Here is a 13827-nt window from a genome sequence, read left to right as displayed (position 1 = left end):
ATTAAACTAGGTGATAGTTTTGCTCTGTTTAAAATTTTAGAATTATTTTCCTGAAAAATTTTATTAAAAAAGGAAAAATCAGAAAAAAACAACCTCCTACAATTCTAGCGTCATATATAATGAGATATTTAGATCTAAATAAGATGAATTTAGATTCAGATGAACTGATATGGTTATATTCCAACCAGATGGCAGGAATATAGATGAATTGATGTGGTTACATTTCAGCCAGATGGCAGTCCCTGGAATAGAACTCTATACTACCAGAAAAATATTTAAAATACACACACACATACACACACAGAGTTCCACAATGTATGGTTACATAAACTGCCTTTAATATTCTTATTTCACAAAAAACAAGTGGTCATACATGTGACTTTCAAAACATTAATAGTTTCCTTTAAAACTTACACCTGGCCTCTATAAAAAAAAAAAAAAGGATGTATTAAAATTTTAAGTGTGATTTAATATAGTGATATCACAAGTATTTTTTCAATATGAATCATTCATTATATATTATTTAAAATACAATACACTTCCTTAAAAATACCAGGGAATACAAATGAGCTACCCTAGCTCAAACGCCCCCCCCCCCCCCCAAGGGCAGCCCCAGTGGCTCCGCGGTTTAGCGCCACCTTCAGCCCAGGGCCTAATCCTGGAGTCCCGGGATCGAGTCCCACATCCGGCTCCCTGCATGGAGCCTGCTTCTTCCTCTGCCTGTGTCTGTGCCTCTCTCTCTCTCTCTCTCTCTCTGTCTCTCATGAATAAATAAAAAATAAAATAAATTCTTTAAAAAAAAAAAAGAACAATAAAAACCTCTTCATATAGAGAACCACTAGAAAACTATCATTATGAAATATTCATTATTTAGATAACCAGGTAGACACATAGAAAGTATTCCCAAGTTATAAATAATATTCAGAAGAAGGCAACATCATAGTACAAACTTACTACAAACTTGTGTAAACTTGTGTCAAACTTGTCACAAACTTACTACAAACAGTCACAAATAAACTGGTGTAATTCTTTACAGTCTTCCACATAAATTTGTAAAGAACAACTAAAAAACTCTACCATTAAGACAGGGGTTAGCAAACTATGGCTTACAGGCCAAATCTGGCCTGCCACTTGCTTTTGTAAATTAAATTTTATTGGAACACAGCCCCACACATTCATTTACATGTTGCCTATGGCTGTGTTCATGCTACAATGGCAAAGCTGAGTAGCTGTGACAGAGATCAATGACTCACAAAGCTAAAAATATTTACTCTCTGGTCCTGTAGAGAAAGTTTACTAATCCTTGACCTAATATATTATTTTCCCTGGCATCCCATTATCCCATGCTTTATCTTTTTTATTTATTTATTTTTTTCCCCAAGCTTTATCTTCTAAGAGCTGATCTGATCGAGAGAGACGCTGACTTTACATCTTGAATATACCATTTACATACAGAATAACAATGAATTGTTAACAGTGAAGTTTTACCATGTATCTGCTTGCTCTGATTCCGTGTCAGCTACACACGTTGTGGTATTCACTGGGGCACCTGGCATTAGTTTTTCATTGACTGACATGCCTTGGGAAAGGCCTGGCCCTGGAGTCATCTTCAATGCTGGAAATCACACAAGTGAAAGAAAGAATTACAACTGCTAGACACATGGACATTATTTTGTCACTTAAAATGGTTAGACTGTGCCATGCTGAGGAAATTAAGTAGGTGACATAGAACAGAGTTCTCTTCACTCAGTGAAACCAACAAATAATGAAATAGCCTGAAAGCAGCCTGTCGGCATCTGTAATGGGTTCATCTAAATCAAATCATTTTAAAGCTACAACAAATTCTTTGTGAAGTATTGTCAACCTAAAAATAAAATCAGATTATAGTTCAGATTATGCTTGAAGTCAGAAGACAAAAAATTCCATTTCTTCCACACAGAAAGAGTATCATCTATTCCACTATGGACAGAAATAAAAATTAATGTGAGTTTCATTTTCTGAAGAAATACTATTTGAAAAGAAGACAAAAGGCAGCCCCAGTGGCGCAGCAGTTTAGCGCCGCCTTCAGTCCAGGTCGTGATCCTGGAGACCCGGGATTGAGTCCCATGTCCGGCTCCCTGCATGAAGCCTGCTTCTCCCTCCCTCTGTCTCTGCCTCTCTCTCTCTCTCTGTGTCTCTCATGAATAAATAAATAAAATCTTAAAAATAAAATAAAATCTTAAAAATAAAATAATAAAATAATAATAAAATAAAAATAAAATAAAATAAAATAAAATAAAATAAAATAAAATAAAATAAAATGAAATAAAATAAATAAGAAAAGAAGACAGAGTTTTTTGTGGCCACTCCAGAAAACCATAATGATTACTTCATCTTTTTATTTACTAGAATAGCAACTTAAATTCAAGTGTCACTCTTCTGGCATACTTTCACTGGGCCTCCAACACTGAAGTAGGTATTGGATCCTTCATCACAGTTTCCATACCACCCTTTACATGACTCTGTGAACTTTTAACATCACTAGCTGTGTGACCTGCATTAAGTTATTTAACCTCTCTAAGCCTTAGTTTCCTCATCCATTAAATTGGAACCATTTTGTTTTGAGGACAAAATGAATTGATACATGGACAGCACTTAGAAAAATGCTTCGAACACACTAAGCACAATGCAAGTATTAGCTGTCAGCGGCGGCAGCAGCAGCCCCAGCACTTTATACTACACTTACTTACTTGTTACTTTCCCTTATTAGACTTGGGACCTCCTTGAGAATAGGAACTGGTTTGTGTTTATTTCTAAATCTGCAGTTCCTGAACAACATTTGGGACATGGTAGATATAAGTTAGTGGAATTAAATTGTTAACTGAAAATTTTTTTAAAAAGTTGACAGCTACTAAGTATCTAAGCTAAATCATCACTTGGTAGGTACTCATGACATAGGAGTTACTTAGATGTTTATTACTGATTCCAAATTCTGCCACTTTCCTTATATGACCTCCTTAGAAGCTCACGGTCATTTCCTTAAACACATACTATTCCTAGAATTCATTTCAGCTTGCACAGAAGTTTGCAAAAAGCAGTAATTACAAATGCTTCTATTATCACTAAAAGAAACTATCAGTTGAGTCTAATGACCCAGAAAAGGGATGATTTGTCAACAAAAGATTTACAATGTTCTCCTTGCTAAAATACTACAGGGGCAGGGCTTTGATTTGCTCATCTCTTTATTCCAAGTATTTAGAATAATTATAGGAATATAACAGATGTTCAACAAATGCTTGCTGAACTTACAAATGAACAAATATGGAAAGAAGGAAACAAGGAGGGAGAAGACAGGGAGAGACATGCATTTACTCTATTCCCCCACAACAGGTTGTATTCTAAAACTGTTTAGAAGTCAGATGTCTAGGACTTGGAATCTACATAGACCCACCAATGAGTATGTGGAAAAACATACAAAAATGTTGATTTTGGGGGAGGGGGCAAGATGGTGGAAGAGTAGGGTCCCCAAGTCACCTGTCCCCACCAACTTAACCTAGATAACTTTCAAATCATCCTGAAAACCTATGAATTCGGCCTGAGATTTAAAGAGAGAACAGCTGGAATGCCACAGTGAGAAGAGTTCGCACTTCTATCAAGGTAGGAAGATGGTGGTGGGGGGTAATAAAGAAACAAAAGGCATCCAAGGGGGAGGGACCCCGCAAGGAGCTGGGCTAAGGCCGTGCAGCGAGAGCCCCCAGGACAGGAGGGAGGGCTCCGTCCCAGAGAAGCAGGAGCTTCACCAACCTTCCTGGATGGAAAGGCGGCCTGAGCTGTGCAGGTCAGCGCCCCGCCCCCGGAGCATCCAGGCCCCTGTGGACTGGGAGCTGCCGTACTTACTGCAGGAGCTGACTCCCGGGCTGGAGAACTGGCCGTCGCCACTGTTGTTGTTCCTCCTAGTGCCTTGCAAGATAAACAACCCCTACTGAGCCTTACAGTGGCCTCACAGGATAAACAGAATAAACAGCTCCCACTAAGCCCTGCACCAGGCAGGGGGCGGAGCAGCTCCCCCAGGTGCTCACACCTGAGAATCAGCACAGCAGGCCCCTCCCCCAGAAGACCAGCTAGATAGAAGGACAGGGGAAAAGCAAGTTATTGACCAAGCAGCACTGCAAAGTTCCAGGGGAAGTCGAGGGATTTACAGTATATAGAATCAGAGGATACTCCTCCGTGTTTTTTGTTTTCTGTTTGCTTCTCACCCCCCCTTTTTTTTCTTCTCTTTTTTTCCTTCTTCTTCTTCTTCTTCTTTTTTTTTTTTCTTTTTCTTTTCTTTTTTTCTCTTCTCTCTTCTTCTCCTTTTCCCAATACAACTTGTTTTTGGCCACTCTGCACTGAGCAAAATGACTAGAAGGAAAAATTCACCTCGAAAGAAAGAATCAGAAACAGTCCTCTCTCCCACAGAGTTACAAAATTTGGATTACAATTCAATATCAGAAAGCCAATTCAGAAGCACAATTATAAAGCTACTGGTGGCTCTAGAAAAAAGCATAAAGGACTCAAGGGACTTTAGGACTGCAGAATTTAGATCTAATCAGGCAGAAATTAAAAATCAATTAAATGAGATGCAATCCAAACTAGAGGTCCTAATGACGAGGGTTAATAAGGTAGAACGAGTGAGTGACACAGAAGACAAGTTGATGGCAAAGAGGGAAACTGAGGGAAAAAAAGAAAAACAATTAAAAGAGCATGAGGATAGGTTAAGGGAAATAAATGACAGCCTCAAAAGAAAAATCTACGTTTAATTGGGGTTCCCAAGGGCACTGAAAGGGATAGAGGTCCAGAATATGTATTTGAACAAATCGTAGCTGATAACTTTGCTAATCTGGGAAGGGAAACAGGCATTCAGATCCAGGAAATAGAGAGATTCCCCCCCCTAAAATCAATAAAAACCGCTCAACACCTCTCAACATTTAATAGTGAAGCTTACAAATTACAAAGATAGAGAGAAGATCCTTAAAGCAGCAAGAGACAAGAAATCTCTAACTTTTATGGGGAGAAATATTAGATTAACAGCAGACCTCTCCACAGAGACCTGGCAGGCCAGAAAGGGCTGGCAGGATATATTCAAGGTCCTAAATGAGAAGAACATGCAGCCAAGAATACTCTATCCAGCAAGGCTCTCATTCAGAATAGAAGGAGAGATGAAGAGCTTCCAAGATAGGCAGGAACTGAAAGAATATGTGACCACCAAACCAGTTCTCCAAGAAATATTAAGGAGGACTCTGTAAAAGAAAGAGGAAGTCCAAGGGAACAATCTACAAAAACAGGGACTGAATAGGTATCATGAGGACACTAAATTCATATCTTTCAATAGTAACTCTGAACTTGAATGGGTTTAATGACCCCATCAAAAGGTGCAGGGTTTCAGACTGGATAAAAAAGCAGGACCCATTTTTTGCTATCTACAAGAGACTCATTTTAGACATAAAGACACCTGCAGCCTGAAAATAAAAGGTTGGAGAACCATTTATCATTCAAATGACCCTCAAAAGAAACCAGGGGTAGCCATCCTCATATCAGATAAATTAAAGTTCATCCTGAAGACTGTAGTAAGAGATGAAGAGGGACACTATATCCTACTTAAAGGATCTATCCAACAAGAGGATTTAACAATCATCAATATTTATGCCCTGAATGTGGGAGCTGACAAGTATATCAATTAATAACCAAAGTGAAGAAATACTTAGATAATAATACACTTACACTTGGTGATTTGAACGTAGCGCTTTCTACAATCGACAGGTCTTCTAAGCACAACATCTCCAAAGAAACGATAGCTTTAAATGATACACTGGACCAGATGGATTTCACAGATATCTATAGAACTTTATATCCAAATGCAACTGAAAACACATTCTTCCCACGTGCACATGGAATTTCTCAAGAATAGACCACATAGTGGGTCACAAATCAGGTCTTAACCGATACCAAAAGGTTGGGATCGGCCCTGCATATTTTCAGACCATAATGCTTTGAAATTAGAACTAAATCACGACAAGAAGTTTGGAAGGATTTCAAACACATGGAGGTTAAGGACCATCCTGCTAAAAGATGAAAGGGTCAATCAGGAAATTAGAGAAGAATTAAAAAGATTCATGGAAACTAATGAGAATGAAGATACAATCTTTCAAAATCTTTGGGATACAGCAAAAGCAGTCCTGAGGGGGAAATACATCGCAATACAAGCATCCATCCAAAAACTGAGAACTCAAATACAAAAGTGAACTTTGCACCTAAAGGAGCTGGAGAAAAAACAGCAAATAGATCCTACACCTAGCAGAAGAAGAGAGTTAATAAAGATTCGAGCAGAACTCAATGAAATAGAGACCAGAATAACTGTGGAACAGATCAACAAAACCAGGAGTTGGTTCTTTGAAAGAATTAATAAGACAGATGAACCATTAGCCAGCCTTATTAAAAAGAAGAGAGAAAAGACTTAAATTAATAAAATCATGAATGAGAAAGGAGAGATCACCACCAACACCAAGGAAATACAAACGATTTTAAAAACATATTATGAACAGCTATACGCCAATAAATTAGGCCATCTAGAAGAAATGGATGCATTCCTGGAAAACCACAAACTACCAAAACTGGAACAGGAAGAAATAGAAAACCTGAACAGGCCAATAACCAGGGAGGAAATTGAAGCAGTCACCAAAAACCGCCCAAGACATAAGAGTCCGGGGCCAGATGGCTTCCCAGGGGAATTCTATCAAACATTTAAAGAAGAAACCATACCTATTCTACTAAAGCTGTTCGGAAAGATAGAAAGAGATGGAGTACTTCCAAACTCGTTCTATGAGGCCAGCATCACCTTAATTCCAAAACTAGACAAAGACCCCACCAAAAAGGAGAATTACAGACCAATATCCCTGATGAACACAGATGCAAAAATTCTCAACAAGATACTAGCCAATAGGATCCAACAGTACATTAAGAAAATTATTCACCATGACCAAGTGGGATTTATCCTCGGGATGCAAGGCTGGTTCAACACCCGTAAAACAATCAATGTGATTCATCATATCAGCAAGAGAAAAACCAAGAACCATATGATCCTCTCATTAGATGCAGAGAAAGCATTTGACAAAATACAGCATCCATTCCTGATCAAAACTCTTCAGAGTGTAGGGATAGAGGGAACATTCCTCGACATCTTAAAAGCCATCTACGAAAAGCCCACAGCAAATATCATTCTCAATGGGGAAGCACTGGGAGCCTTTCCCCTAAGATCAGGAATAAGACAGGGATGTCCACTCTCACCACTGCTATTCAACATAGTACTGGAAGTCCTAGCCTCAGCAATCAGGCAACAAAAAGACATAAAAGGCATTCAAATTGGCAAAGAAGGGAGGATCCTTGGGTGGCGCAGCGGTTTGGCGCCTGCCTTTGGCCCAGGGCGCGATTCTGGAAACCCAGGATTGAATCCCACGTCGGGCTCCCGGTGCATGGAGCCTGTTTCTCCCTCTGCCTGTGTCTCTGCCTCTCTCTCTCTCTCTCTCTGTGACTATCATAAATAAATAAAAACTAAAAAAAAAAAAACCAAACCAAAACAAAACAAAAAACAAATTGGCAAAGAAGAAGTCAAACTCTCCCTCTTCGCAGATGACATGATACTGTACATAGAAAACCCAAAAGTCTCCACCCCAAGATTGCTAGAACTCATAGAGCAATTCGGCAGTGTGGCAGGATACAAAATCAATGCTCAGAAGTCAGTGGCATTTCTCTACACTAACAATGAGACTGAGAAAGAGAAATTAAGGAGTCAATCCCATTTACAATTGCACCTAAAAGCATAAGAAACCTAGGAATAAACCTAACCAAACAGGTAAAGGATCTATACCCTAAAAACTAGAGAACACTTCTGAAAGAAATTGAGGAAGACACAAAGAGATGGAAAAATATTCCATGCTCATGGATTGGCAGAATTAATATTGTGAAAATGTCAATGTTACCCAGGGCAATTTACACATTTCATGCAATCCCTATCAAAATACCATGGACTTTCTTCAGAGAGTTAGAACAAATTATTTTAAGATTTGTGTGGAATCAGAAAAGACCCCGAATAGCCAGGGGAATTTTAAAAAAGAAAACCATAGCTGGGGGCATCACAATGCCAGATTTTGGGTTGTACTACAAAGCTGTGGTCATCGAGACAGTGTGGTCCTGGCACAAAGACAGACACATAGATCAGTGGAACAGAATAGAGAATCTAGAAGTGGACCATCAACGTTATGGTCAACAAATATTCGACAAAGGAGGAAAGACTATCCACTGGAAAAAAGACAGTCTCTTCAATAAATGGTGCTGGGAAAATTGGACATCCACAGTCAGAAGAATGAAACTAGACCACTCTCTTGCACCATACACAAAGATAAACTCAGAATGGATGAAAGATCTAAATGTGAGACAAGATTCCATCAAAATCCTAGAGGAGAACACAGGCAACACCCTTTTTGAACTTGGCCACAGCAACTTCTTTCAAGATACATCCATGAAGGCAAGAGAAACAAAAGCAAAAATGAACTATTGGAACTTCATCAAGATAAGAAGCTTTTGCACAGCAAAGGATACTGTCAACAAAACTCAAAGACAACCTACAGAATGGGAGAAGATATTTGCAAATGGTGTATCAGATAAAGGGCTAGTTTCCAAGATCTATAAAGAACTTATTAAACTCAACAGCAAAGAAACAATCTAATCATGAAATGGGCAAAAGACATGAACAGAAATCTCACAGAGGAAGACACAGACATGGCCAACAAGCACATGAGAAAATGCTCCGCATCACTTGCCATCCGGGAAATACAAATCAAAACCACAATGAGATCCCACCTCACACCAGTGAGAATGGGGAAAATTAACAAGGCGGGAAAGAACAAATGTTGGAGAGGATGTGGAGAAAGGGGAACCCTCTTGCACTGTTGGTGGGAATGTGACCTGGTGCAGCCACTCTGGAAAACTGTGTGGAGGTTCCTCAAAGAGTTAAAATTAGATCTGCCCTACGACAATTGCCGTGCAGTAAGATTCAGATGCAGTGAAACACCAGGACACCTGCACCCCAATGTTTGTAGCAGCAATGTCCACAGTAGCCCAACTGTGGAAGGAGCCTCGGTGTCCATCGAAAGATGAATGGATAAAGAAGCTGTGGTCTATGTATACAATGGAATATTCCTCAGCCATTAGAAACGACAAATACTCACCATTTGCTTTGACGTGGATGGAACTGGAGGGTATTATGCTGAGTGAAATAAATCCATCGGAGAGGGACAAACATTATATGGTCTCATTCATTTCGGGAATATAAAAAATAGTGAAAGGGAATAAAGGGGAAAGGAGAAAAAATGAGTGGGAAATATCAGAGAGGGAGACAGAACATGAGAGACTCCTAACTCTGGGAAACGAACAAGGGGTGGTGGAAAGGGAGGTGGAGGTGGGCGGGGGTGGGGGTGACTGGGTGATGGACACTGAGGGGGGCACTTGATGGGATGAGCACTGGGTGTTATGCTCTATGTTGGCAAATTGAACTCCAATAAAAAAATAAAAAATAAAAAGTAAATAAAATAAAATAAAGTGTTGATTTTTACTCATGACCCTGTTTCTATATAAAATAATAGAAAAGAAAACACAAATTTTAGAATTGCCTTGGCCATGAATTATTTATGGAACCTTAACTGTTCTCAGCCTTACGAGGTGGCTTACCTTTTGGCCTATAAACACATTTCCCACAGTGGATGATAAAACTTTGTTGCTCCACAGCGGCCAAGATAATCCTGTGTGTCAATAATTTAGTTTAATTAAGTAAATATATTCATACCTACTACAAATAAGTACTATGCTTGGTGCTGTCAGGGAATCCAAAATTAATTGGAGCTTATAATCAATCTAGTGGCTGAAAGAGGCATGGAAACAACTAGTTCTATTTCAAAGTAGGAAAAAAAATCTAACTGGAATGCAAAAACAAGTTACTGGAGTATAGAAAACAGAACAATTTTGACTTGGAGGACAGTCACTGGAGAAAAAACAACTTAGAAAAATTTCATGAAAGAAGTTAAGTATCTGCAGAATGAGTCAAATTTTGAAGAGCAGCGTTGGCATTCTAGAATAGGGACCATGATGAGCAAGACTGAGGAGTGTGGAAACTAAATAATATAGCACATATAAACTGTAGGGAGATACATATATATATTTTTTAATAACACATATAAACCATAGGGATATATATATATATATATATATTTTTTTTTTTTTAACGAGGCTGGGAGGAGAAAGGCTTTAGCTAAATTGTTGAAGGCTCAGAACTCTGGACAAGGAGCTTAGGGTTTTATTTCATAAATAATGATTAATAATTAGTAAAAGGTTTTAAGAAAAGATGATTATAGGGACGTCTGGGTGGCTCAGCGGTTGAGCGTCTGCCTTCGGCTCAGAGCATGATCCTGGGGTTCTAGGATCGAGTCCCACATCAAGCTCCATGCGAGGAGCCAGCTTCTCCCTCTGCTATGTCTCTGCCTCTCTCTCTGTGTCTGTCATGAATAAATAAATAAAATCTTTTAAAAAAAAAAGAAAGAAAGAAAGATGATTATACTGGGAAAGTGAAATGCTAACTGTAGAAATGAGTGAAGACACAGGACTGGACACCATTGTAACAGCCCTCAGGAAAGGAAGACAATGGAAGGTTCAAGTGTGGCAGTGGCTGTAAGAGGGGATGGCAGCAGACTTCTTGAGCAGAAGCTGCACAAGAAGAATTTCAGGTCTTGACTTAGCTTTCTCTTGGTGCTTGGCTTTAATTGAACTTATCAGATTGTTTGCCTGTCAACTGTTTGAATCCTGACCTTTAGCATATAAAGTTTACAGTAACAGTGATCTTTTTTTACTTGATTTACCAGTTTCTTCAGCACTTCTTTAGAAACAGTGCCCAGCACTTGATGGGATGAGCACTGGGTATTATATTATATGTTGGCAAATTGAATTTAAATTTTAAAAAATGTAATAAAAAATAAATGAAAATAAAATTGTCATAAAAAAGAAAAGAAAAGAAACAGTGCCCAGTAGTATAAGGCAGCCACAAATACTTATCAAATAAATAAATGAATGAATAGATGAGTTTTAAAAGATGGTGAAAATGGTCATCCCTGACAAGTACAGAGCAATGTGCATACGCAGCCTATCACCAAGTTACAAATAAAGTTGCTAAAGAATCAATAAAATAATGCTTTATTTACCTGTATCAGGCTGGCCCCGAGGATTACAGTAACTCTCTGTAGTCATGAAAATGACTGCCAATCCAATTTCTGCTTCAGGAATAGGTCTAAGCCCCTGCCTAAGAGAATAAAATAGTTTAAGTATGATAATATATTAAAACTAACAACTTTTATTAAGGTGACGTCAAGTTGAATCTTTTTATTCCTTCCCCAAAGAGATAACACAATTTTATGATATGGAGAAAATTACAAATACATGGAGCACTGGTGTCCTGGGGGGCAAGGTTTTATATTGGGCAAGTCCACCACTCTTTAGCAATTCAGTCATCTTATCTGTAAAATAAAGGCCTAAAATAAAGGAGATAGAGCCTTCCATTCCTGAAATTCTATAATTTTCAGAGTAAGAAAACAGTAATACCAGATGAGGCAATAAAATACATTTTTATAAGTAAATCTATTACTGGGATCCAAAGATAAAACTTAAAAGAGAAGGGAAGAGAAAGGAAAGGAAGGAGAAAGTATAAAGACATATCATAAGCTCTATCTATACATGTTTTGTAATTTTAAGTTTAGGAAATAAAATCATTTTACAAATTTACATGCATTAAGGAATCTTCTCCTTAAAGGAATCTTATAGTGAACTACCTTCTGTTTTCTATTATGTGAATGAAACAAAGACAATTTAATAACACTGCTACATAAAACTACACCTCAGACTTTAAAAACTATAAAACTCTTTTTAATACTTATTGTAAAGATGTTTTAAGTGGTTGTAGTAGTTTAAAAGGTCTTTCTCAAATGCTTAACGTTTGTTTTTTCTATGCCCTGGATTAATGTAATAGAACTCAACTATACATACAGTTACATGATAGTACTATATTAAAATATATTTTTATAGTATCATAATCAAGTGATCACATATACCTATTTATAATTCAAGCAATTCAAAATTGGCATATTATCTTTTTTGAAACTGTAAATATATTATGTAAATTAGTTATAAAGATTGGTTCCATAAAATAGAAATATTTTGTAATATGCAATAATGTTATACAGATAATTACATTATCCTAAACGGGGAAACACATCCTTTTAAAGTCAATAGTGAGGGGCACCTGGGGTCTCAGTGTTTGAGCCTCTGCCTTTGGTTTAGGTCATGATCCTGGGATCCTGGGATCAAGTCGCACATCAGGCTCCCCACAGGGAGCCTGCTTCTCCCTCTGCCTATATTTCTGCCTCTCTCTCTGTGTTTCTCATTAATAAATATAATCTTAAAAAATAATAAAGTCAATAGTGAGATAAATGTGGCTACTAATACGACCTCTATACAACACTGCTCTAAACGTCCCAGTAGGTACAAAACAGAAAGGCAGAGGGAAAAAGAAACATAAGAGGTACAAGGATTAAAAAACAGGATAGAAACATTATTTATAATGATTTTCATTTAAAAAAAAGGACTATAGATACATTAAAAATAAAAGGGGAAGCAAACACGATGGTAGGATGTAAGATTAATATCTAAATGTCTTCTAAATTTAGATACACCAACAATAAACTAGAAAATGTAATTAAAGAGAGAATATTATCTATTTATACTCTACCTACCAGCATACAATATCTACCACAGAATATGTAGTACCTAGGAATAAATCTAATAAAAGGAACTCAAGATCTTTAGAGGGAAATTATAAAAATTGTTAATTTTCCCTAAACTGATTTGTGAATTCAATGGAAGTCCTAATAAAAATCCCAATAGGGTTTTTGAAAAGATGATTCTAAAATGTATATGCAAAAATAAAGAGTAAAAAACAGACAGGTTGCTTCTAAAGAAGAGCAAAGACATTTGCCATACCAGATATGAGGACTTCATTGAAGTCACAATAATTAAGACAATTTGGTAAATGTGGTATTGGTATAAAGACATATTGACCAATGGAATACAGTATAGCCAAAAACAGTCCTATGTACATATGGAACTTTGGTATAAAATAGAATCCATTCCAAAAAGATTAAAAGCAAATTTCAAACACAAAATATCAAAACACTAGCAACAAATTAGTAAAAAATATAGGTGAACATCTTTTTAATCTATGAATAGAAAAAGACTTCTTAAAATATAAAAAGTACTAAGAAAGTTTTTAGTATATTAAAATTAAATGAGGGCAGCCCCAGTGGCCCAGCGGTTTAGTGCCGCCTTCGGCCCGGGGCCTGATCCTAGAGACCCAGGATCAAGTCCCACGTCGGGTTCCCTGCATGGAGCCTGCTCCTTCCTCTGCCTGTGTCTCTGCCTCTCTCTCTCTCTCTCTGTCATGAATAAATAAATAAAATATTTAAAAAATAATAATAAAATTAAATGATTTCATGTATCATACAGTAAAACATTACAAAGTGGTAAAAGATTCTGCAATACATACAAGTGAAAAAAGAATTAATAGAGAGAAATATAAAGAACTTCTAGTAGAAAATATACAACTACCATATGAACCAGGAATTGTTACACTCTTGGGCATGTATCCCAAGGAAATGAAAACTTACATTCACAAAGAAACTTGTACATGCATGTTTAGAGGTGTTATTCATAATAAAA

General features: G+C 37.4%; 1 protein-coding gene across 8 annotated transcripts in view; it reads right to left on the bottom strand.

The window, feature by feature from the left end:
• The window catches only part of NBN (nibrin), a 61460-nt gene that overhangs the window by 25624 nt on the left and 22009 nt on the right, over nucleotides 1-13827 (bottom strand). For all 8 annotated transcript variants that reach the window (XM_072803973.1, XM_072803974.1, XM_072803975.1 and 5 more), the window contains exons 8-9: nucleotides 11262-11359; nucleotides 1489-1615 (exon numbers count right to left, since the gene is read on the bottom strand). In XM_072803973.1, coding sequence (XP_072660074.1) covers nucleotides 1489-1615; nucleotides 11262-11359 — 225 coding nt within the window. The remainder of the gene's footprint in view (nucleotides 1-1488; nucleotides 1616-11261; nucleotides 11360-13827) is intronic.

The sequence above is a fragment of the Canis lupus genome, chromosome 28 (assembly GCF_048164855.1).
Source record: "Canis lupus baileyi chromosome 28, mCanLup2.hap1, whole genome shotgun sequence".
NCBI lineage: Eukaryota > Metazoa > Chordata > Mammalia > Carnivora > Canidae > Canis > Canis lupus.
The sequence above is the reverse complement of the archived record's forward strand: the minus strand, read 5'-3'. Positions and strand labels throughout refer to the sequence as shown.